This window comes from Barbatula barbatula (genome assembly GCF_947034865.1).
Source record: "Barbatula barbatula genome assembly, chromosome: 4".
NCBI lineage: Eukaryota > Metazoa > Chordata > Actinopteri > Cypriniformes > Nemacheilidae > Barbatula > Barbatula barbatula.
In genome coordinates this window covers 27,596,056-27,620,903 of record NC_136768.1, presented here as the reverse complement: position 1 = coordinate 27,620,903, position 24,848 = coordinate 27,596,056, and the positions used below count along the sequence as shown (strand labels likewise).

At 38.6% G+C, this 24,848-nt stretch overlaps 2 protein-coding genes across 2 annotated transcripts; both read left to right on the top strand.

The window, feature by feature from the left end:
* Nucleotides 1-2,852: 2,852 nt before the first annotated feature.
* On the top strand, nt 2,853-8,464 carry LOC306893306 (uncharacterized protein; the record flags this gene model as incomplete). The annotated part of the gene is made up of 5 exons (XM_079455074.1): nt 2,853-2,876; nt 3,547-4,437; nt 6,166-6,252; nt 6,882-6,940; nt 7,151-8,464. 5 exons carry the CDS (start codon nt 2,853-2,855, stop codon nt 8,190-8,192), a joined length of 2,103 nt encoding a protein of 700 aa, XP_079311200.1. The 3' UTR covers nt 8,193-8,464.
* Nucleotides 8,465-14,048: 5,584 nt separating this feature from the next.
* LOC306893335 (endonuclease domain-containing 1 protein-like) lies at nt 14,049-20,420 on the top strand. Its single transcript, XM_079455119.1, has 4 exons — nt 14,049-14,353; nt 17,522-17,869; nt 18,908-19,360; nt 19,526-20,420. Exons 3-4 carry the CDS (start codon nt 19,055-19,057, stop codon nt 20,246-20,248), a joined length of 1,029 nt encoding a protein of 342 aa, XP_079311245.1. The 5' UTR covers nt 14,049-14,353; nt 17,522-17,869; nt 18,908-19,054; the 3' UTR covers nt 20,249-20,420.
* The last annotated feature ends 4,428 nt before the right edge of the window (nt 20,421-24,848 follow it).

Here is a 24,848-nt window from a genome sequence, read left to right as displayed (position 1 = left end):
TCGAACAGCAGATCATTATAACTAGTAAACCAATCTTTATTTTTCAATTTCAACTGTGATTCATAAAGCAACAATGACAGCAGGCAAAAGTTAAGGGTGAAGAGCCCTGCTAAAGCAAACACTCATCACCATAACGGTGACTAAATCAAATAAATTCATATGAATGAGAATGGTGTGACATCACTGTGATCATCGCATGACCTCACGTGTTGACTGATCAGAATGTAAATTGCGTGTGGATATTGTGTTCTCACAGTGGATCTCACGCCACGAGTTTACGTCACACCCCTAAAGTTTGCTTCGGTTAAGCCAGGGGTGTGGCGTCCAATACGGCCCGAGGGAAGAGTTGAAAAAAATACAAATATGAAATAAAAGTTTATTATTATTTTAACTTTTTATTAAATATTTCGCTGACATATTATGTTTTGTTTTATTACGTTTTTAATTTTATCATTGATCATTTAATTGGGCTTCTGCCGGAACCCCTAACAAGCATGCGCATTCTAAAGCGCCGCCTAAGTTGTGCGGCAAGTAGAGATGCGCGGATGAGCTAAAATGTCACCCGCATCCGCTGCTTCAAATCAATTATCCACCCGCCATCCGCCCGCACGTATAATTTTCTATGATATAGATATCCGCACCCGACCCGCACCTGATCGTCACTTTAATTCATCTAATTATTTTCTTTAAGCATGATGTTATCAGATTCAGTGACGTTAGAACTAGTCTGTCAATATCCGATATTAAAATGATACGCTAATCGTAAAATGCTTTTAATTGAACATTTATTTGTATAACAAAAAGTTTGGCTTCGGCCACACAAACACAGCTCAAATAAATTGAAATATACTGGAACATTCCTAAAACAGATATTCAAAGTAACAATAAAGAACTTTTTTTCTTTCCAGAAAACAGAACAAAGTCCGATAACAAAACGGTGCCAATTCAGCATTAGCTACTTGGCCTTTTCTTTTGCACTGTGCAAACACAGAATAGCATCTACTGTGCCTGGATTCAGACGATTCCGCCTCGCCTCTAAAACCCGGCCTGCTGCACTAAATGAGCGTTCGCTTGCACAGCTTGTTGCAGGAATGCACAATATTCTCCCAGCAAGGCGCCGCAGTCGTGGGAATAAGCGATCTTGTTTGTCCCAGAATAACACATTTTCCTCTGAGGACTCATCTAGCTGAAAGTTTCTCCCGGATCTGTTTCGCCTCCATTTCTGCATTAAGAAAAGGACCCCCCTCCACTGTCGACAGCCGCGTATTTCTTTTACATGAGTGCAAAATTGCCGGTTGCCTGGTTGAAACTGCTATTAAAACACATTCATATTTTAAAGAAATGTTGTTATAAATAATTGTATTATTAACGAATGATCTCATCAACCCGCGACCCACCCGCAATTAATCAGAATATATTTTTTATTACCCGACCCACCCGACCCGCGGATCATCCGCAGCGCCCGCGGATTTAACCGCCAATCCGCGCATCACTAGCGGCAAGGACTAGTGATCTTAAAATGTCCAAATAAAGAAAAGTGATCTGGAGCGGCGGATGTTTCAGGACAAATGGAAAGAGACATATTTCTTCTGTGAGTTCAACGGTAGGCCGGTATGTTTAATCTGCTCACAAGCTGTGGCTGTGCAAAACGAGTAGAATATTAAACGCCACTATGAGATACACGCAGAGAAATATGATAAATACACTAGACAGCTTCGAAAAGTCAATCATTTAACTTTAGCCTCGGAAAAAAAGCAATCAATGTTCACAAAAAGAACAGGGACTGATGAAGCTGTAAAGCTATTTGATCGCAGCGGGATCAAAGCCGTTTTCAGAGGGAGAATTCATCAAGAATCGGTAATGAACATTAACAAGTCCAACCTGCGCTCTCGACTCACAAACAGACAGCTAAATGACATTATGAGATTGATGTGGTTGAAGAAAAGAGATGTCAGGAATTAAAATCATAATGCAGATGCGATCTAGATCTTTTGTTGTTAAAGGAAATTTCTAGTATATATTTAATGTTCATATCCAAAGTGAAGTTGTACTACTGTACTAGTTGTTAAATATGTTAAGGCAGTTTTTCCTATCAGTGAATTATATTGTATAGCTTGTATGGTTCATATTTAATGTGACCGTCTGTACACAAATAGAGTCTGTTGCATTTTTGTCATTACTAGTTTAAAAGTATCTGACAAAAAATATTCATATTCAAAGGAAAGGGTTTTGATTGCCTTTACCTAAACAAAATAGTTTTTTCAAAGAGGAATAAGAGTGTTATTGAACCGTTCTGAGGATTTATTAAATGCACCTTTTACAGAACAGTATGTCTTTCTAGTTTTTTTGCTAATTCATTTGTAATTTGGCGCAATATGGTTTAAAAAAGGTGATTCGGCCCGCACATTGTCACTATTCTCTCCATCCGGCCCTTACCCTAAAATGAGTTTGACACGCCTGGGTTAAGCTGTTGACTTTAGTTAATTATCACCTTTGATAAGTGTGTTTAGAATGTGTCAGATTCTTTTGTTCGCCCCACGCTATCCTTTGAAAGCCATTTGGCGTAGAGGAGGGGGCGTTCAGTAAGACTGAATGTCTTTGGCACAGATCCTGTACACACATACCACTCACATGCACAAGTGTCACCTGACAGCTTTTTTAAAACAACTCTCATTTTCTGAGGGAACATTCTTGACAAGTAAATCCTTCTGCACGTCTTCAGTGAATGTAATGAAAGCTTCTCAAAAACACGTGTCATGTGGCTTTTATCTGAAAACCCTTTCCGGGGCTTTCTGACGATACATGATTTATCATCTGCTTTATTAAAAATTAGCTCATGGTATAGCGTAATAATGACCAACGCAGCGTCTGTGGCTGTATGAGATACATTAAACTTCATTCAGCTGGCCCCATAGAGCTGGCCCTATACAGCTGGTCCTATACAGCTGGCCCCATAGAGCTGGCCCCATACAGCTGGCCCTATACAGCTGGCCCCATTCAGCTGGCCCCATACAGCTGGCCCTATACAGCTGGCCCCATTCAGCTGGCCCCATAGAGCTGGCCCTATACAGCTGGCCTCTACAGCTGGCCCCATAGAGCTGGCCCCATACAGCTGGCCCCATAGAGCTGGCCCTATACAGCTGGCCCCTTAGAGCTGGCCCTACACAGCTGGCCCCATAGAGCTGGCCCCATACAGCTGGCCCTATACATCTGGCCCCATTCAGCTGGCCCCATACAGCTGGCCCTATACAGCTGGCCCCATTCAGCTGGCCCCATAGAGCTGGCCTTATACAGTTGGCCCTATACAGCTGGCCCCATAGAGTTGGCCCTATACAGCTGGCCCTATACAGCTGGCCCCATAGAGCTGGCCCCATACAGCTGGTCCCATAGAGCTGGCCCTATACAGCTGGCCCCATTCAGCTGGCCCCATACAGCTGGCCCTATACAGCTGGCCCCATTCAGCTGGCCCCATAGAGCTGGCCTTATACAGCTGGCCCCATACAGCTGGCCCTATACAGCTGGCCTCTTACAGCTGGCCCCATACAGTTGGCCCCATACAGCTGGCCCCATAGAGCTGGCCCCATACAGCTGGCCCCATACAGCTGGCCCCATACAGCTGGCCCCATAGAGCTCGCCCCATACAGCTGGCCCCTTAGAGCTGGCCCTACACAGCTGGCCCTATACAGCTGGCCTCTTACAGCTGGCCCCATACAGCTGGCCCCATACAGCTGGCCTCTTACAGCTGGCCCTATACAGCTGGCCCCATACAGCTGGCCCTATACAGCTGGCCCCATACAGCTGGCCCCATACAGCTGGCCCCATACAGCTGGCCCCATACAGCTGGCCCCATACAGCTGGCCCCATAGAGCTGGCCCTATACAGCTGGCCCCATACAGCTGGCCCCATACAGCTGGCCCCATACAACTGGCCCCATACAACTGGCCCCATACAGCTGGCCCCTTAGAGCTGGCCCTACACAGCTGGCCCTATACAGCTGGCCTCTTACAGCTGGCCCCATACAGCTGGCCTCTTACAGCTGGCCCTATACAGCTGGCCCCATACAGCTGGCCCCATACAGCTGGCCCCATACAGCTGGCCCTATACAGCTGGCCCCATACAGCTGGCCCCATACAGCTGGCCCCATACAGCTGGCCCTATACAGCTGGCCCCATACAGCTGGCCCCATACAGCTGGCCCTATACAGCTGGCCCCATACAGCTGGCCCCATACAACTGGCCCCATACAACTGGCCCCATACAGCTGGCCCCATATAGCTGGCCCCATACAGCTGGCCTCTTACAGCTGGCCCTATACAGCTGGCCCTATACAGCTGGCCTCTTACAGCTGGCCCTATACAGCTGGCCCCATACAGCTGGCCTCTTGCAGCTGGCCCCATACAGCTGGCCCTATACGGGCAGCCCTCACTCGTCCCTCAGTGTTAATTTGATCACTTTTGCACCTGCTATTAATGTAGAAATATTTTGACATTTCAACAATCCACCATCAGTGTTGGTTTTAGTTGAGCTCTTGACTCTGATTAAGATCATTTTCTTTCAGTGCTTGTAATGGTGTTCAATAAAAACACTTACACATTGATGAAGTCCAACAAACGATATGTTTGACCCCCATACATTTGAAGCAAAGTGGAAGTTAAGCTTTTTCCAACTGGTGAACATTGTGAGGTTTGTTAAAACTCAGCTCAACTTTATTTATATAGAGTGATTGACAATTGTCATTGTTACAAAGCTGCTGAACATGAGACACATTGACTATAAGCAAGACAATTCAAGTTAAACCTGTAAAAACAAGAAAAAGGTGAAAACACAGAAGACTTACACACCCAAATACAAAACCCCCAGACACAAAATATGCACACATACTTACACACAAAGACATAGACACACACACTAACAAAAATAACTTGTAGAATAGAGTGAATAAAATCCTCGTAACAATTTGCACGCCATTTTTTTAAGTAAATTTGCTGCTTTAATTCAAGTACAACCAGAAGTAAAATCTACTTATTCTGTTGAAGTTGATATTTTATAAATTTAATATCAAGTAAATGTTCTTTGTAGTAATCCACATAAATAACGATTACCAAAACAATGTGTCTAAGTCAGATTTCACAGACCATCCAAGACGGTCAAGTAAGAAGAGATAGGTGGTCTCTGTACCACACTTTCATGACTTTTATTAGATTAGATTAGATAAGATTCAACTTTATTGTCATTACACATATATAAGTACAGTGTAAGGAAATGTAGTTTAGGTCTAACCAGAAGTGCAGTTAGCAAGTGCAGGATATGCAGTTAGAATAAATACAGAATACAATATTGACAAAATATTATACAGTTATGAAAATATTTTACAGTAGGTATGTTCTATGAAAATATGACAGTAGGTATGTACTATGAACAATATATACAGATGACTATATACTATGAACATTAATGTACAGGTGGATATGAACAGATAATAATTTAGACTAAACAATAGTGCAAGTGATTAAAGTGTGCATAGATTATTGACATTAGCTGTTAAAGTTGCAATGCAATAGGTGAGTTAATGCAGTTGTTGAAGTAACAGTGCAGGGGATGAGTTAATGCAGTTGTTGAAGTAACAGTGCAGTACATGAGTTAATGCGGTTATTAAAGTTACGGTGCAGTATAAGAGTTAATAATAGGTTACAGTCCAGAAGATGAGTTAATGCAGTTAATAGAGATACGGTGCAGTTATGAAAGTGGTCCTTTTCCCTCAACCTAGACACAAGCACTGCTGTTCTGGACAACGTTAATATCTTAAAAACACAAAGCTCTCCTAAATCTCAGAGATAAATCAACACAAAACACGTCTTTCTTTTTACTGAAAAACACTTAAAATGACAATTAATCTTGAAAATGAATCTCTGAACACCTCGACTAGCTGCTCCAGATGTGTTTGTACACTTGTGTGTATTTAACATTCTGTATGTTTCTTGTCAAGTCTTGTCAAGTTGTTTGAACAAAATAACTGATATCATTCATTCTTCATTCATTCTTAACCTTTCCCCTGTACACACATACCACTACATGTACTCACAAGCTCAAGTTCTACCCTTCACAACAAACATCTTTACATTTACCAATCACTCAAGGTTTGTGGGTGTGTTTTGTGTGTTTGCAGTTGTATTTAAAGCAGCCGATGAGTCTCTCTCTGTCAGACCGATCGAGACGTCCATCAGATCCACTGCTGTCATCCACACTTCTCCACGTGAGTACATTTACACACAAACATTTGTTCAAATCAAAATATTGAGATGAAATATTTCCTCATGATTCCAGTGAAGGACTCAACATTAGCTGTATGTCAAGTCGTCTCATGTTAGGACCACATACTGTACATGACAGAACAATCTACAGCGCTGAATTATTTAAATTGTACAGTATGGAACGTGTTTGGGGAAATAAATACACACAGATATTACTCATACAGTGTTTATGTGTTTATAGAGAATAAATCGCATGTACACTTGATGTGCAAAATATATCAAACAAAAGAACAGTCTCTCACAGTAAAATATCCAGTGTTAAATCAACACTACTCAGAGTACATATGCTCCCACTCTACAGAGTGTTAAAGTAACACAGATGTAGTGTTGAAGATAATGAGGCAATTAAGTGATTAATTAAGAGATGATTGAGCATTTAAGACAAACACCTGCTGTTAACAAGCAGAATCACTGAAGAAACAAGAAACACAAGAACTACAACTGACATCCAATCAAACATTAGATGACATCAACTGAAGATAAAACAAGACATTACATTTCTCAAGATCTGAGTAAACAACAAACATGATTAACAGCTTAACTTACTAACCAATGTTTTTTTCTGTCAAAGGTTTGTATGTTGAAGTGTCATTGGTCAAAATATGATGTCACCATTATAGTTAACAGCAGGTGTTTGTCTTTAATGTTTAATGATCTCTTAATTAATCACTTAATTGCCTCATTATCTTCAACACTACATCAGTGTTACTTTAACACTCTGTAGAGTGGGAGCATATGTACTCTGAGTAGTGTTGATTTAACACTGGACAGTTTACTGTGTAGAACATCAGCATCTCATCAGAGCTGGTCACTGAATGTCTGTGTTCTTCTGTGTTGCAGGTTAAGAGGCACAATGAAGGACATTATCCCCAAGAACAAAATTAAAGGTGTTGATATCTGTGGAGTGGCCGATGACACGTATATAATCCGCTCTGATCTGGGCTGTTATATGAGGACAACTGATTTACAGAAAGGTTCAGACCTCACTATATTCAAGCTGCATCCCTCCTGCCTAAATGGAGACCATTATCTTGCTGATCTGGCTGCACGATTTTACATCATTAAGGGTAAAACATACCGCAGAGTCTCAGACCTGTCAACCGACGCTGAAGCTGAAGTTAAAACCCTTCATCCCGACTTTCAGGGTGCAGATTACTACCTCTCAGTCAGTACCATTTTCCTTGTCTTCTTCAAAGCAAAGGGAACTTTCACGTTGACCATAGATCTGAGTCACAACCTGTTTAAATCAGAACACAAGCTGCATCCCAAATACAGTGAGGGTCTGTATTACTGGGGTCTTAGAGCTGACTGCTGTTTCCTGAAGCCGGTCTCAGAGTGGGGAGTGGAGTACTACACATGCGTCGATCCTAAGAAACCTGATGGTCGCGTCTATTCTGTTCCCCCTGGTGTTGTGAGCTTTCTGCCCGGTGGTCTGTCCATAACTCAAGGTCCAGCCTTTGGCCGCTGGGAGAATATTAAAACTATAAGTAATGACAGCAACACACCAGTGACATGGCGGAAGAAGATCATTAAGAAGGTGGGATACAGCAAGGAGAAGATGAAAGAGATCACACACGACTGGAAGTTTGCAGCATCGGCTTCAGTTGAATCTGGAGATCTCGCTGGGTTAATCGCTAAGGTCCAGTTCTCTTTTTCAGCAGAATATGGAGGATCAAACGTGAACACTGAGAAGGAAAGCTGGAATGAAGCGACTGAAGTGGAAGAGGAACTGACACTGCAGCTGAAGCCAAATGAGAGTTTTAATCTGTGGCAGTACAGACTGGGTCTTGGTGATGCAGCGGTGCTGTTCTGTCGTGATTTAAAGATGGACGATCAGCCGAATCCTCCGACTGAAGTCCCACTGCCACCTGCAGACGCCTGAGAAAACAAAAGAGCTTCTTTACATAACTGAAATTAGGCTGATGCTGTATTAACTGTGTTCTTGTACTGGAGTCATTTATAGACCCAGTAGACACAACAATCCATTAGATGTGTGAAAAGCTTTGGTTTTGGGTTTCTCTTCTGCACATCTAATAATCTGCTCTGAATGATCTGCATGATTTAAAATAATTATTTGTGCTATCATATAGTTTTCTGTACTTCACATTGTGTGTCATTTAATATGTGAAATAAAGTTGTAACCTGAATATGATGATTCTGTTTTCATTAGCATTCTGTTTCTTTACCAAATCATGGCCGTGTGTGTTTCATAAATCCTAAACTCATCATAAATCCCAGCCCCCTTTCACTATCATCAAATAAGTATTCGCTCTTATAACCTGCTCTCTGTTACATCGGGACGCCTCATTATCGCAGGGCGATGTCGCGCTTAACTGTTTGTGAATGCACATTCATCTTTTTTAAACCCACCAGAGAGATGACGCGGATGTTTTCAGGTAAGCTTTAACCCGATGTAATTGGGAAAAATACTAATTTAGTTAATTATTCGATAATTAGTAACTTATTTAAAACTGTAACATCATCTTGGCCTGTAATAAAAACCATAACATTATCAGCATATGTTGACAAGGGCACCATAGAAATTATGTTTCCATTTGGAATAAAGAATTCTTCTTAAGCTGCACAAAAGAGGCTCAATCACAAGGCTATATCATTGTCCTGAAAGAGATGGATCTCTGGATCTCTCTCTGTCTCACTGATGTTGTGAATAGGTTGATGGTCAGTCTGGTTCCTCACACTGGTCAGATCAGTATGATGCTGTCTGCAGAAACTCTGAGCTTCTCTCCACGTCAAGAATCCAGGGGTGGCGCCAGCCGATTTTGCCGGGGCTTCAGCCTTGAATGTTTTGAGTCAAGCCCTGAATGTAATAACTGTCACTGAGTGAATATGAAACTGGACAATGGCCGATGTAAACCCCTGAAATCATAAGTAGCTTTATTTCATTGCGTTCATTCAGTTTCTTCCTCTCTGGTGAATATGCAGCAGGTAGGGGAGTAGCAAGCACAGTCAACCGCAAGAGTGCGAGTTAAAAACTGAGACAGTCAGCGAGCAGGAAAGAACAAATTAAGCAAACGAGATTTTGCAGACTTTTTGAAAAGAAGTCAGTGGGTAAGAATTCAGTTTTTTTATCCTTAAAGTCTGAAGATCATCATCTGGCTGGCTTTCACTCTAGGCCTATTTGTTTAACTAGCTAGTTATGACTACCATAGGTTAACGTTATACGTTATCACTTGTACTGGCATCTTTTAGCCTACCGATTCTCCTCCGAATAAAAACACAGGAGAAGTTGAAACAAGTGATAGAAGATTGCTCACCCACTCAAATATAAAATAAAATGATCATCATCGAACATTAAACAGTGTGTAAATCAAAAACCTGCTTAATATTACCAAAGGGGGACCACCTGTCTCGCATTTTTGCGGGGAAGCTTTCAAATTTTAAGCTTTTGATATGAAATGTGAAGCTTTGTTGTCCCGGGTCATGCAAGTCATAAACAGTGTGCCGCATTTAAATTTTTATTTGTATCATTTTATTTAATCGTCCTTTAAATTACAATTCTAAATTTTATTAATAAGAAAACACTGAACATGTGCAGCGCAGCCGTTGTAATTGGTTCTAGGCTAGCTAGAGCGGGAAACAAACAGAACAACTGCTCTTCGTGGAGAGAGTGTTTTCTCTGATGATACCTGCTGCGTGAAGTGGATGCTTAAGTAGAGCGTGATGGGGCTTTGATTAGGTCTGATGCGATAGCTCGTGCTCATCGGGATCACGGTTTGTTTTTATAAAAGAGTTTGGCACTGACAGCCGGCCACGCCTCCGACGTCACATACGTCAAAGGCACGTATACGTCATTGCTAAGCCCCGGATGTCCTCGCTGCGACCTGCGGTGGATGTCCAACCCAGCCCACATCCAAGTGTGATGTCATAAACCACGCCCTTGTCCAAAAGCGTCACATTCTCATTAACATGGAAACAGTAAGACACCGACACAGTAGATGGCGATAATACACATTATTGATAATAAAACTTTCATAAAACAAAAAAGAAAGTAAAAAACGTTTTCGCTATGTGGGCAAGTAAAACAAATCTTGTCATTTCAGAAGTATTTATATTAAATGGATTTATGCTTGCATATGCCTTTTATGTCAAGTATACATCTATTAAATACAATTACTGAAAATAAACTCATCATCAAATTGAACATAACTTGAAATTATGTGCACCATTTGTGTGCCTTTGTTCAACATGCTTGGTATGAATTTTCTAACTTCACACGTTTAATTTTTGCTACAATTAGTCAAAAGAGAGAGACAGTCATGTGTCCTCATTGTGGTGTGTCGCTTAACAGGAGAAATGTTAAGCTGCATATTCAAAGAAGACATTCACAGATAACAACCGACTTAGACGGTGTCTATGCGGTAGGCAAATCATTTTTTGCATCCAGCACTCCAATCCACATTAACAAAAGGATCAAAGAACGACCTGTGAACTGGACATCTGCAGAATAAACACTGAATTTGCAGAGAGATCAAAGATCCGTTCCTATGAGTGACATCACCTTCAGTCAATTGCATACTGCCCACCAGCCGAAAGGGGCATTCCCTTACTGACAGAGCAGGTTTTACAGGCCATGGTCAATGATAGGTGGTTTGTGGCCCAGCCACAAAAAATACATCTCTGTGTTTGAGCCCACCATTTCCTATTACAGCAGGCTTGGGCGGGTCAAAACCATGTCTTGGCATTGTCCATGTGCCAAACCAAGGCAGTCATGCCTTCACAAAAATGTAGCAAAGTGGCACCTGTTTGAGGTAGACAGGGCATCCTTCCGAAAAACTCGAAGTACTGAAGAGGACAGTATTACACAACACTTTCCCACTGATGTTGAAGGTTTGGAGAAAGAGGAAGGAGTCATGTATCCACCCGAAGGCCAGAATATGTCCTGCATGATCCTGGGTACAGACCCACCGTCAATCTTTCTGTGGGCAGGTGGTGGAGGTTGCCTATCTCCAGATGGATGCAGAAAGCCAAAGGAGACTGTTGGGAGAATATATACATGGTGATTCAGAAGCAAGAGAATGTGCAGAGGACCTTGACACATTCATGTTGAATTGTCATGAAAGTGACCTATTTGTCAGTTATGGTGAACCATACCTGAAACGTGCCCTCTGCATTTAACCCATCCAGTAAGTAGTGAACACACGCACAGCAAGTGGTGAACACACGTACACCCGGAGCAGTGGGCAGCTATCCCTGCAGCGCCCGGGGAGCAGGTAGGGGTCAGGTGTCTTGCTCAAGGGCACCTCAGTCGTTACCTGCCGGCCCTGAGGATCCAACTGTCAACTTTCTGGTCACGAGTCCAACTCTCTAACCATTAGGCCACGACTGCCCCTTAGAGCAAGGGCTTAGGGTCCATGCCATGATACATGATCCTAATTAGATTTTATTTAATTGTATATTATAATTGTGTAATTTTATATAATCTGATTTATTTTAAATAATAAATACAAAATTACCTTGTGAAAGCATGTCTTTTTTATACATTTATTTCAAGTATAAGATGTGGATACATATCCTAATCAAATGTTTAAAAGGCAATAAGATGAATGCCATGTTACTAAAGTAATATAAACCTATCAAAACAAACTATCTCTCTATTACTGTTATGTGTGTATGATACTGCATATAGGGAAGTCATAAGCTCATTTGTTTTGACACTTATAAATAGGACGTTAAAGAAATGTTATCAATATTATAAATTAAATAACTTACAATGTAAAGATCTTATTGTTCTATTAAATTTAATATATTTTTGGGTAGGGTAGTATTAATTCATTAGGAACGGTATAATGGTAACTATTAACAAATGTTTTAACTAATCAATACAAGCGTTGTACGGGCTGTTTTGATGACGAAAATATTTGAAGTTGTTTACGTACTTGGGGTTGGCCTGTAGTTCATTTAGGCAAGACAATCTACAAACATGAAATCGTGAATAAGTATAACGAAAGATATAATTAATTCATATGAATCCCTAGACTGCTGGCCGGAAGTAGCGCCATGTAACTCATGGGCACGTTGAACCTGAGATTGTTTTTTTTTTTTTTAATATTGAAGAAACATATGCAAATATAGGTTACAGGGTAATTACAAAATAAATATCGTACAGCTTTACATGAGGAATTTATATTAATAACTGGTTAATCCTGAGTATCAAAACCATTACAAAGTAATTGTTCATACAATTTCAGGAATCTATTACATTTTTTGTTTTTAGATAAACTAAAAGATTTAAGCAGTGAGTCTATTTCCACCAAAAAGTGAGAAAAGGTAGGGGGTGACCCCATAAATTTTTGTTTATGGATGAAAAATTTGCCAAATAAAATAAAAAAGTTAAAAATGTATTCTTTCGATGTGTGGGAGTCAGTATAATAACAAATAATATCTTTCAAGTTAAAAGAGTGCGTATGAGTAGAGGTATTATTCAGATGGGAAAATACGTTAGACCAAAATTTCTGAACGAAATTGCAAGAATAAAACAAATTAATGTTTCATCTTTGTCCCCACAAAACGAACAAGCACTAGAGATATCAATATATTTGGACAACGTTGCATTGTTAGGATATATCTTATGTAATATTTTAAAGTGGACTTCTTTGGACTTGTTGGGAATAAAATATCTATGTGGTAATAACCACGCTCTTCTCCATTCAATATTTCCTACAAAGGCAGCCCAATGTGATCTGCCTCAAGGGCAAATTAGATCTCTTTTTTGAAGAACCTGGCGAATATGCTTATTATTGCATTTCTTATCATAAATGCTAATGCCATCCAACAATAAAGCCGATTCCCTCGTATCATTTTGGTTGTATAATAAGTGACTTTTAATCAGTTGCACTAGACCTGTAGGAATAGCTTTAAGTACAGTATTTTATTCCTTAAAAGGAATAGGGAAGTCATGGACAGTCATGAAGCGTTCATGAGACAAGATGTTGCCAGAATTGTCAAAAAAAGAGATGATATGAATTAAACCTCTATTAAACCAATTAGAGAAAAAGAGAGATTTGTTTCTAACATTATTCCACAAAAGAGTTTTATGTGGTTAGAAATTGTGGATGTAACACAATTTCCACGGTAGAAGAGCTTGCTGATGAAATTTAGACAATTTAACCGGGAGTTTATTGTACATATAATTACATTTTAAAATAAAATGGAGGCCTCCAATTTTATTAAAAATGAAATTAGGAATGAAAAACCATATAGAATTTGAGTTTATGAGACATCTTCTAATCCAATTGATTTTGAACACATTAACAATGTTTTGAAAATGTATTACTTCCAGTCCCCCATCACCCCTACAATTCGAAATAACAGCTTTTTTGAGTTTATGAGATCTGTTTTTCCACATAAAGTCAAGGAAAATTTTATTGACACCTTTAGCAGTGTAGTCATTCACACATAAAGAGAGTGATGGATACACCAAGCGAGAGAGACCCTCCGCTTTAGATAAGAGAACCCTACCATAAAGAGATAAATCTCTTTGTAGCCAAAGATTTAAAATATTTTTGGTTTTCTTAATTCGACTAGAAAAATTAAGATGTTGTCTGTCTACTAAATTTTTTGTTAGATGAATCCCTAAATACTTTATAGTGTCTTTGACTGGAATACCCTCAAATAACGTATCATCACATTAATTTAACCGCGGTACGGTTATGCTGACGTGTTGGATATGGGCGTGGTTTGTGACGTCACACTTGGATGAGGGTTGTACTTGTTCAATGCTGTAAACGGGATGTACCCGTGTGTAACCCGCATAAGGGTACTGGAGCGCAACTCTCTACTCTGCCTGAGGGTGGCGCAAACACCCCGGGACATTTTCTAAATGAGGAAAAAACACACCTTTCCTCAGGAAAAGACATCAAGGACTGGTATGGAAATATCCTCTGAGGGAAAGTAATTCGAATAATATTGAAAAGCAAATATTAAAATAGTGTGCGTGTGTCCATTATGATGAAAGCTGTGAGAGAACAACTGTGAACAATCGTTAAGCCGCGTTGACACTGCGAACTCCTCAAGATACATCCGGTAAGGATGCTAATACTAATGCTAATGTTATGCTGACTGTGTCCGCTCCGTTAGGTGTTCATCTAAAATCAATCTGAGTTATGACCCTGATTCTTGCTGTTTGATACCATATAGACACGGATTCAGATTGTTTTATGTTGTTTAAGATGCTCATAAAAGATCGCTAATCGCGCTAGCCGCATGCTAACCTTTAACGCTTAAATGTGAATTTGATAGATTTGAGCTCTGCTGCTAGCTCAGCTAACCTAGTCACCACTGTAACTGTTAGCAGAGTAATTCACACGGACAACCAGGAATACTGTTTCACATTCACCAGCCTCTTTCTGACTGGCGCGCTTTTATTTAAACCTAATCAGGTGCATTCATTTAGTCACTAATCAGTCATTGATTGGGTCACATGACATACACCCCGCAATGTGACTGCCAGGTTCAAAAACATAAATAAAGATTAAACAAATCAAATATAAATGAGAGCACAATACTAATAAATCTCAACACCCCCACTTGCTCTCACATTTCTATTTCTCCATTTCAACATAAGTACAAAATTCATACACCAAACATAAATGAGTTAAATTTCATCAGAGGCGGACAGAGTACACAGGTTCATTACTCGAGTAAAAGTACAGATACCCCTTGCTAAATTTTACTCAAGTACAAGTAAAAGTACTACAGTCAGATGTGTACTTAAGTAAAAGTACTGAAGTACATGTTTTTAAAAGTACTTGAGTATCAAGAGTACAAGAGTACATTTTCTAAATATTGCATTACTACTGCCACAGTGCTTACATTTATGTACAGAAACGTCCTACATGGAGTTATGAAAAATGCTAATGTTAATACCTTGGAGAATGTTAAAGGAATTTAAAGTAAAATAAAGTCATTTTAATCTTTTTACCATGCTTTATTCTTTTCACCTCTGCTAGAGTTTTAATGGATTTTTTGCACCCACATTTGAACCGAACAGTTTTAAACAACACACCGCATACTCAAGAACATCAAAGCAAATACTCGGCTTACATTAATGAGTAATATTAGAAAATACAATTCAGCTAACAATTGTGTGTACATGTGAGTTTCTCAGTTTTTTCATCAATCAGTAGTGGCGTTTCATCAAAACCTAGGGTATGGCGAAATTTCTTCAGACCATACAAAAACGAACCACAATGAAACCAAATGATACCACATATATGTAACCACAAAACTTAAAGTAGTAAAAAATAACCCACAGCCAGATGTTGTCATAACCACCACCAACGACTACGTTAATCGACTATGAGACTAAAATATAAACCAACCATTGATCAGATTCAGCAAACAAGATTAAATATAAAACATGTCTTACCTTGTCGCAGGGTTGTTAAGCCTTGATTCTTTTCATTTTTAAGCTAATCCTGGCATAGCTAGTGGCAAATCGCAAAATACATAATAGCCTAAACTGCGACTGCACTACAAAGTCTTTCCGTACAATATATTTTTTTAATTTTTCACAGATAGCGTTGTACATTATGAATGAAATACAATAACAATAGTGTAAATTATTCGATTTATTAAAATTATTAAATGGATGCCAACTAATTGGGAAAATAAAGACCATCCCCACTATAACCTCACACTTGATTCCAAAACCACTGTTAGGCATTTTGTAGACAGTTTCTTTGTTTTATTGAAAATAAATGCCTGTATATGATCTTAAATGTGGAAAATGCAGACAAACGAGTTTAGCCAAAAAGAGCTTCGAACCAACATTACGATGATGTCACGTCAAAACTACATATCTTCGGTCTTACCGACGTCAATGACGCTATGTGACTTAACGGTGTTTATACATTCTCAAATACACATGCTTCCGACGCCTATGCTACATGTACACATTAGTGTAAAGTAGTTTAATTATCTTTAATGAGTCTCATTACGCACACGTACTTTGTTTCAACAATGTTTTCTGAACGCTATAGGGATATACACAAACGCCGCCCCTGAAATCAATAAACCTAAACCAGCAAAGAAGGCGATATAGCAATGTTCTGACACACCTCTGAACCTGACCGTGTTATACACGCAGCATAGAGCAAAGAAGAGAAAATAATAATGATTAAAGAAAATCAGCTGACCGGTCGCGATGTTTTCAAGTTCATTTCATGTTATATTTAGCATTTTATATGACGCTATTGGCTACTCTTCCCTTACCTTTATTCTTTATTCATATAAAAATACCCCCAAATCGCATGAAAATACACACAAAACACATATTCTTCAATCGTGCATTTATTAGCTTCTTGTTGAAGAAATGTTACTTTAGCTTCATCGCGGATGTCCTGAATGAGGAAGTGTACACAGGACGTGTCATGCAGACGTGAGATGATTGACAGCTGTGTACAGCAAATGATAGAGCTCTGAGGTCTGGGTGATTGTTGCTGATAGGCTCGCCCAATAAGTGGCGCCTGCACAATCCAATCACGTTTGAGAGGGAAAAAACAAATTGGTGATTTCCGAGATTTTTCTTTTTTCTTTTTAGAAGTAACGTGTACTTACGGTTATGGATAGAAATGTAGCGGAGTAAAGAGTACAATATTTGCCTCTCAAATGTACTTGAGTAAAGTCATGAGTACTCCCCAAAAATTATACTCAAGTAAAGTACAGATCCCTCAAAATTGTACTTAAGTACTGTACTCGAGTAAATGTACTCCGTTACTGTCCGGCTCTGAATTTCATTAACTTTAGCTTTGTTGCTGGCTTTGTTAGTACATCTGCAACCATATCATCAGTTGGACAGTATTCCAGACTAATCCTGCCCTGCTTTATCACAGATCTCACAAAATGATATTTAATGTCCACATGTTTACACCTCTGTCAATACACAGGATTTTTAGCTAAAGCTATGGCACCCTGATTGTCTTCATACACTCTGGTTTTATTATAGTATTCATACCGCTAAATGTGTCTTTATACTCTGTTCTGTTGACTTAGAAGTCATTTGATTTATCCGCTTGTTGTCATATGTAAAATAAAGGTGATTTAGTTCATTCAATATACATGTATGATGAGGAACAGAAGTTCATCTTAACTGTTAAAAAGAATAAATATATTAAAATGTGATGTTTAAAAAGTGAAAGAACATAAATGATTTGTTTCATAAATCTCATGATTTTATTTTACATTTTACAGAAGCCGCAATTCCCCGAATGTACACCGAAACACGCGAAAAAGAGTCGGAACAGCTTTATGACGCATCTTTCTTTTCCACGAGGACTGACCTGTGGAGTAGTCGTACTCTTTAGCCATACATGAGCCTCACACTGAAAAGTTTTTGCCTTCAGACATGTTATTTTCCAGACGATCATACAGGGGAAATAATTGGTCATGGACTTAAAGATGCACTGGCCTCCTGGAAACTTGCAGAGGAACGACATGTGTGCGTGACCACTGATAGTGGAACAAACATGATCAAAGCAATGAAGATAAACCAATGGACCCATCTTCAATGCTTCGGACATCGGCTTCGCAATGCAATTGGTAAGCATGATTAATAATACAGACAATAAAAAACATTCAATGTTTTCCTGAATAATTAAAATTAAGATTTTCTTGAATTACTACTGAAAGCTTGCTTACTCAGTTCAAATCACAACCATGTGTGTGTGTGTATTTGTAGAAAAATGCCCTCTTTTATAAAAAATAAACTTTTTATTGCTGGCAACAGTATCCCAATTTTTATCTTGCCAATGTTACTAACATACATATTTTAATAGAACACATGTATGCTTTCACAGTATCAAGATAGTATAATCTGGGTGATCTGAAACCACATTTAAGCAAAAATGAATAAGATTATGCAGTTGATTATACAATGATTTAATGCTATGATCAGTATACTTAGTCATAGTCAAGTACCATTTATTTACATTTATCAAACATGTTTTATATTCACTAATTACTCACGCTTATGGTTTAGAGCAAAGCATATTTTAAAAAGAGAATGACCCTCGTTGAGAAACTATTTACAACAAGCGAAGCAATATTTCATGAAAAAACGGGCATTGTAATTCTTAGATTCATTGGGACTTTAAACTTCAATGTTGAATGGTTTTCATTCATGTTAAAATTACGAAAATAAACTCAGAGACATCAGTCGTAGTTCTCATATCAGTGATGCAGGTTTTCAATCATAAAATGGGGCATCAAAGTATGCACATCCAAAGCCAGATGCAAGATCAAATAATATTGTATATAGAGGATATATAATGAAGAATATTTTAATATGTCTAGAAGTGCTATTACATGTGATATATGTTCTTATTAATACTTGCTTGCAATGCTTGAAAATATAACCAGTGTGAGAGTGAAATCAAGCAAAACTTAAGTGCTGATATTAGATGTACTTTTGAGAGGAAGTGAGATGTGTGTGTGTGTTCAGCTGAAGCCAGAGCGTGAAGGTGTCACACCTGGAGCGGAAAAGAATGTACGCACACACATCTCAGTTCTGAGAATTAGAATGTTTTCTTGAAGTTCTTAGAATTAGGGATATGGGGCTGTTTTTATGATGTTTTACAGAAACTCAGAGTGTGAGCTGATTGGACGAATACCAGGCAACACTGTACAAAATACACTGACCACAAATATGCAAAACAAACTATGGACAGTTGGCCACGCTATTTATGAACTGTTAAGCAGATTCAGTCAGATCCAGTCGTTTGAAACATGTTACTGATCTTCCTGCTCACCTGCACTGCGCTGAGAGCTTTTAACGCTCAGGCCAAAGTGGTCGAGAAGTTTGATCTGTGTGGAGAAATGTTCTACAAAAACAAAGAGCCGCAAGGAATGGATCAGAATGCTGTCAAAATTTGCCAGATGATGCAAAATAAACCTAAAGCTTTTTTTGCTACTCTCTATTCGACTCGTCACAAAATCCCCCTGTACAGTGCCTATGTATTTGATCCTCAATGCTTACAAACAGCAACAGAAAAAACAGCGAAGAGATGCGACCAATGGCATATCGAGCCACAGGTAACAGTAACATCTAAAACTTAATTTTTGATAAGAAATTAAAGAGCGTGTTGAATAATTTTCATTTTAAGTTCTGCTGTTATTGCAAATAAATATGTAAAACATTGTTGGATCATTTCATGGATGTTGATTGACAGCTGCAGTAAAGTTATATTTCTTTTGTAGATTTATAAAACCTCTGAACCCGCACACATGATCCGTGAGAGCACAGCTAAGGAATTTGTTGCAACATATAAAGGACGTCAAGCCATCACCGCTAACTACGAACACACAGGATATGATCGCGGACACCTGAACCCCAACGGTCTCCAATGCGGCGATGCCCGTCTGGCGACATTTACTCTGACCAACGCTGCGCCGATGGATGCTTGCTTCAACCGCATTCAGTGGAAGATCTTTGAGAGTTATTTGCAAAGTTTTTTAAAGACAACATTTCCAAGCGATAAAGTAGCGACATTTCAGGCTTACATCATCACAGGTACTGTACCCGGTAATGAGAAAATACCACAAATAGATGACTGTGAGGACAGCAGGGATTTTGAACAGGTCACAGTTCCCTCTCACATCTGGACAGCTGTCTGTATTAAACATCTCAGTGATGACAGGAAGTCTTTTTCCTTTGGCTATTTAGGAGAAAACAAGCCAGAATTCGAAATAAAGATCAAGAGCGTTTCAGAAATGAATAGGAAACTCAATGAACTGTATAAGACCACTGTTAAGATCTTTGATGGTGACTGTTTTAGTGACCAACAGTCATCTAAGGATGCTGAAAATTTTTTTTTAAATCTAATTAAACTGCCAGAGTACAGAAACTCTCTTAAAAGGGTCCGTAGTGACGATATCAGTGGCCCTTCACCTACAAAGTACAGCAAAATGGCACAAAGTTGAATAGAGTTTGATCTTCCTTGTGGACATCACTTATAAAGCTTTGAGGAATCATTCAGCCCTTCACTGTCAGTCCGTTAACAGTATGTTATCAATGTTTAACATCCATTACTGATATACATGTGTTTGATATGAATGTGCTTGTTTCATGACAAATAAAGCATCATAACATGTCTTTTCTCACTATTCTTTCAATGCTACTCAGAGAAATAGAACATGAGATCTTTACTTACCAAAACTTAAAGAAACGCAAATACTTTCTTTCCAAAATATACAGGTTTTTAAAGTGTTAAAATGAATTAATTCCTTAACTAAACCAATTATTACTGCATGACATGGCCAACTCATCTAGAAGAAAAACACTACAATCACTTCATTTAAACCATCGCAACCATCTTGTTCTGTTGTATTCTGCCACCTAGTGTAACAATCAGGAATTGACACAGCATTTTCCTGTTATATAAACCAAAATCACATACTGTGACAGTAGTACTGAATTTGAATAAGTACCTTAAAACAGTACGTCTATAGCACGAGTGGGAGTGTGAGCATTGATAAAAACTAAATGTACTCATGACAAAATTAAATTATTGGCACTTACATTAAAAACAGACGTTCTCCGCTATATTTATTTGATTAATTTCACCGTTTCTCCTCTCCTGTGGCATCATGGACTAGATAAGTGTTCATCCGATTCACAATCATGAATCTAAATAGTATGAAAGTGGGCCATTTCGAACGCAGCGCGTGTCTCAAGACCCTCGAGTCCCGCGCTGCATTCTGGATCGTACCACATTCACAGCATAAATAATGTTGGTGTGATGTGGTGAGTAGGGAAGTATGGCTATGCTTGCAACACAGGAGAGTTTAGGCAACATGGCTGACCTGCTCTGGAGCAGCTTTTATTCTGGGTTAGAGATCACAAACCAAAACTGGACCAATCAGCTATGAGAATGTGACGTATATCTGACGCAGTGATTCCACTTCCTGCACCGTAAAATGTCCAGTGTTAAATCAACACTACTCAGAGTATATGTGGTCCCACTCTACAGAGTGTTAAAGTAACACTGATGTTGGGCATAAATGAAAAATGGATCATTTTGATCTGTATTTCTGGCTTTTTCTAAAAAAAATGTCCTCTTCAAAAAATGTTGTTTTTTTCAACAAAAAAATTTTTTCAGAAAAATGTATAATGATCTTAAAGGATATATCAGCATAGAAACCATAGTCAGCTGAAGATTTCATTCTAACTGACAGCCGACATTGACACCTGGTGGTCAGTGGTGGTAATGCATGCTAAATGTTAGCTAGCAAACCTTTTTTTCTTTTAAAGAAAACAAAAGTTTTTGATGAGAAAAAACAAGTTTTTGAAGAGGAAGAAATTTAAAATGGTCTAGACTTAGGCTACAGGAGGAAATATAACGGGAATTATTCACATGGGCTTCCGTATTTTCTGACTACTGTGAAGACTGTCTGACCCAAATCTGAAAAATCACCATAAGTTTAGACATTAAGTTTTGATTATTGGATTCTCAGATCTTGTCTTATTGCTTTTTTCCACGAGCTTGAAACAGTACAGAATACTCAGGTCAGTGTGCTTTAGGATGAGATGGACCACTTATTCTCCTGTGGCTGCTTTGAAATGACTTGCTTTTGCTTACGTGTCTCTCTGCAGAGCCAGAGGTTTATCATTGACTCATTCATCACGCAGGTCACTTCACTGCTGCTTCACAGCTTCAGTCCGTCTGGAAATATCAAAAGCTTTTTCCAGTGTCCGTGTGAAGGCCCATATTTTCAGTGTCCAGTCAATGAATCACTGATCACTGAAAAGGCAAACACTGATCATCATAATGATGACTTTAACCATCATGAAACCACTATAATGAACAAGGGTTAAATCTGTTAATTCTCAATAAGATGATGACAGAAATAAAGTGAAAGTGGTGTCTGTAATAAGTGAAGATGTTACTGATGGTGAGATCTTGACAGATCTATTGTGTTTATCTTGATGTCCATCTGAGACTGTGTGACTTCAGTGAGATCATTATAATCTTTAAACAGTCATTGCAGTAGTTTAGTGTAAAACACCTACAGGAACTAGTCTTGACACTGTAGAAATAGCAGGTAAGGGCCAACGGTGGACCGTAGGGAACGTGTTTGGGGAAATAAACACACACAGATATAACTCATACAGTGTTTATGTGTTTATAACAACAGATCATAAATCACATGAACACTTCATGTTGTCAATATTGTTGATGGTCATATAAGAACAGTTTGCAGAGGTGAGAACAAGTCATTGTTTTAGGATTGAAGTCTTGATTCAAAGTTCATTTGGACTTTCCCTGACAACCCCTGGATCATTGGTAAAACTGTAGATAAAAGCAATAAGCCGTGTGAAGTAGTGTTACAGTGTATTTTATAACAGCTACGGGCGTTGTTGCACGGGTCCTTTAAACCCCCCAAACTGTTATAAATGCCCTGTTGCCCACTGCTTCACACAGCGCATTACTTTTATAAAACAGTTATTCTAGATGCGTAGCAACGTTTCATCAAATAAAGTAAATGAAGTGATATTTAAGTTATGTAATCCAGTCAGCCTTTATAAATCTGGGTATTTTATAACGATTTAGAACTCAGATCAGCCAAACATTACCATGCACCAGAACTGACCGTTTTATAATCTTGGTTTTATTTCTTCTTGACTGTTTAAAGCATCTGCCTTTATAAATACTCATACGTTATTTGATAAAACACTGGAATTGAATGAATGTAAAGGATCAGGAGCACAACTAAACTCTGAAGTGATGTTTTTTTCTCCTGTGATTGCAAATGCAAAAGTGATATTGATTCAACGCCATTCACATGATGCCCGGATGAACCAAACACTGCTTAGTGTGCATACTACAGACATTGAGTGTTGATGAGATAATGAAGTGATAAGAAGCAGAATTACTGATGGACAGAAACAAGAACAGAAAGAAATAAAACACAAGAACAACAGTTGAGCCCTCGATGAATATCAACTGAGTCAGAAGAATAAACAATCCAACAAACGCCATTAACATCTTGACTTATCTCTATTATTGAGAATAAACAGAGTTTTTCTGTTAATATTCTATTGAAATTAATTGTTAAGTTTGATGTCACCCTTATGGTGATCAGTTTCTTTGTTAGGTGGCCAGTTTGACTCATGATTCACTAATGTGAGTGCTGTAGCTGAAGAGTTCATAGTATGATACTCATCCTCATCATCATCATCATCATCATCATCATCATTATCATCATCATCATCATCATCATCATCATATTGCTGACACTTAATCATCTGTGTAATTCATTTGATTTATTATTGAAAAGAGCCAACATCCATCATGACATCAGTCACAATAATGTCACAAAAGAAAAGGGACAATAAAAAATCTGTAGTTTTTACAGGAAAAAATACTCGCAGCTGTGGTTTCCAGTAAACTACTGTAAAAAACTTGAGCCACACCCACAATTCATCTGTGAAATATGTCAGAATACTGAAGACGATCAGCTGCTTCACAGAGACTTCAGCATAACATCCATCACCTGATGTGTTATTGATGTTTAAAGACTCCATTATTGGGATCAGTGTTTGCTTTAGTTCAGTTCTTTCATCTGCTAAACAGCTTTTTTCTTTTGTGTGCTGTGACAGTGTTTGTAGCAAATAATATCAAAAGAAAATATGATGATATTCTTTTTCAGATTTCTTTTAGATAAAGGTTTAATGTAACAATTGTCTGAATGAGCTTACTGCAACAATCTGAGAGTTTGGACAGTTAAACGGTCTGATTTAGTTTTTGACTCCCAAATCAAGACTCAGTGTATGAATCTGTGGTGACCAACAAATAAAAAGCTTACTGCCGCAATGCATGCTGAGAGTCATGGATGAGTTTGGTACTTGGATGGTACCCAGAATGCATTTCATTTATCTCGAGAGTGTTTTAGATGTGTTGTTAAAGACCTTCAGAATATAGTTTAATAGAGTAGCGTACATGAGGATGACAAAATCACTTTAAATCAGCACATGATCTCTGAACACACAATGACAGTCCCAAAGAAGGATATCACACCAATAGGCTTTTTCTCCTCATTTTTCAGTGTTTGTCTCAAAACACAGTTTTTTAAACTAGTGAAATTTTTGTGACAAAAAGCAAAGCGTCAAGATCCCAAGTAAAGCAAACACTCATCACCATAATGGCGACTCAACAAAAGTCATCAACATGTGAACTTGTGTTAATTCTCTATAAGAACTTGTGTAGACGTACAACAGAAGTAAAGAGACAGTGGTGTCTGTAAGTGAAGGTGCTAATAGTGTTTGTGCAGTTGAGAAACAAAACCTTTGTAATTTCACTGTTAATTTCCCAGAGAATTTTACGGTGTTTTCCTTATTTATACAGATGTTTTCTTACAGCAGTTTTCTCTGTGAAAAACAACAGAATTTCACTGTTAATTTTACAGGCATTTTTATACTGTCATGACACATATGAAAACTGACACACACACACAAGCCCTTCATTCTGTTCTCTCTCTAGTCCTCTATGAGTCCGCTGAAGTAAAACATCAGGAGAGAAAA

Excerpts from the sequence above, each read along its gene's own strand:
- LOC306893335 (XM_079455119.1), top strand. The coding sequence starts at position 19,055 with ATGTTACTGATCTTCCTGCTCACCTGCACTGCGCTGAGAGCTTTTAAC. Across the intron at positions 19,361-19,525 it reads AATGGCATATCGAGCCACAG|ATTTATAAAACCTCTGAACC; the intron begins GTAACAGTAACA and ends TTTCTTTTGTAG.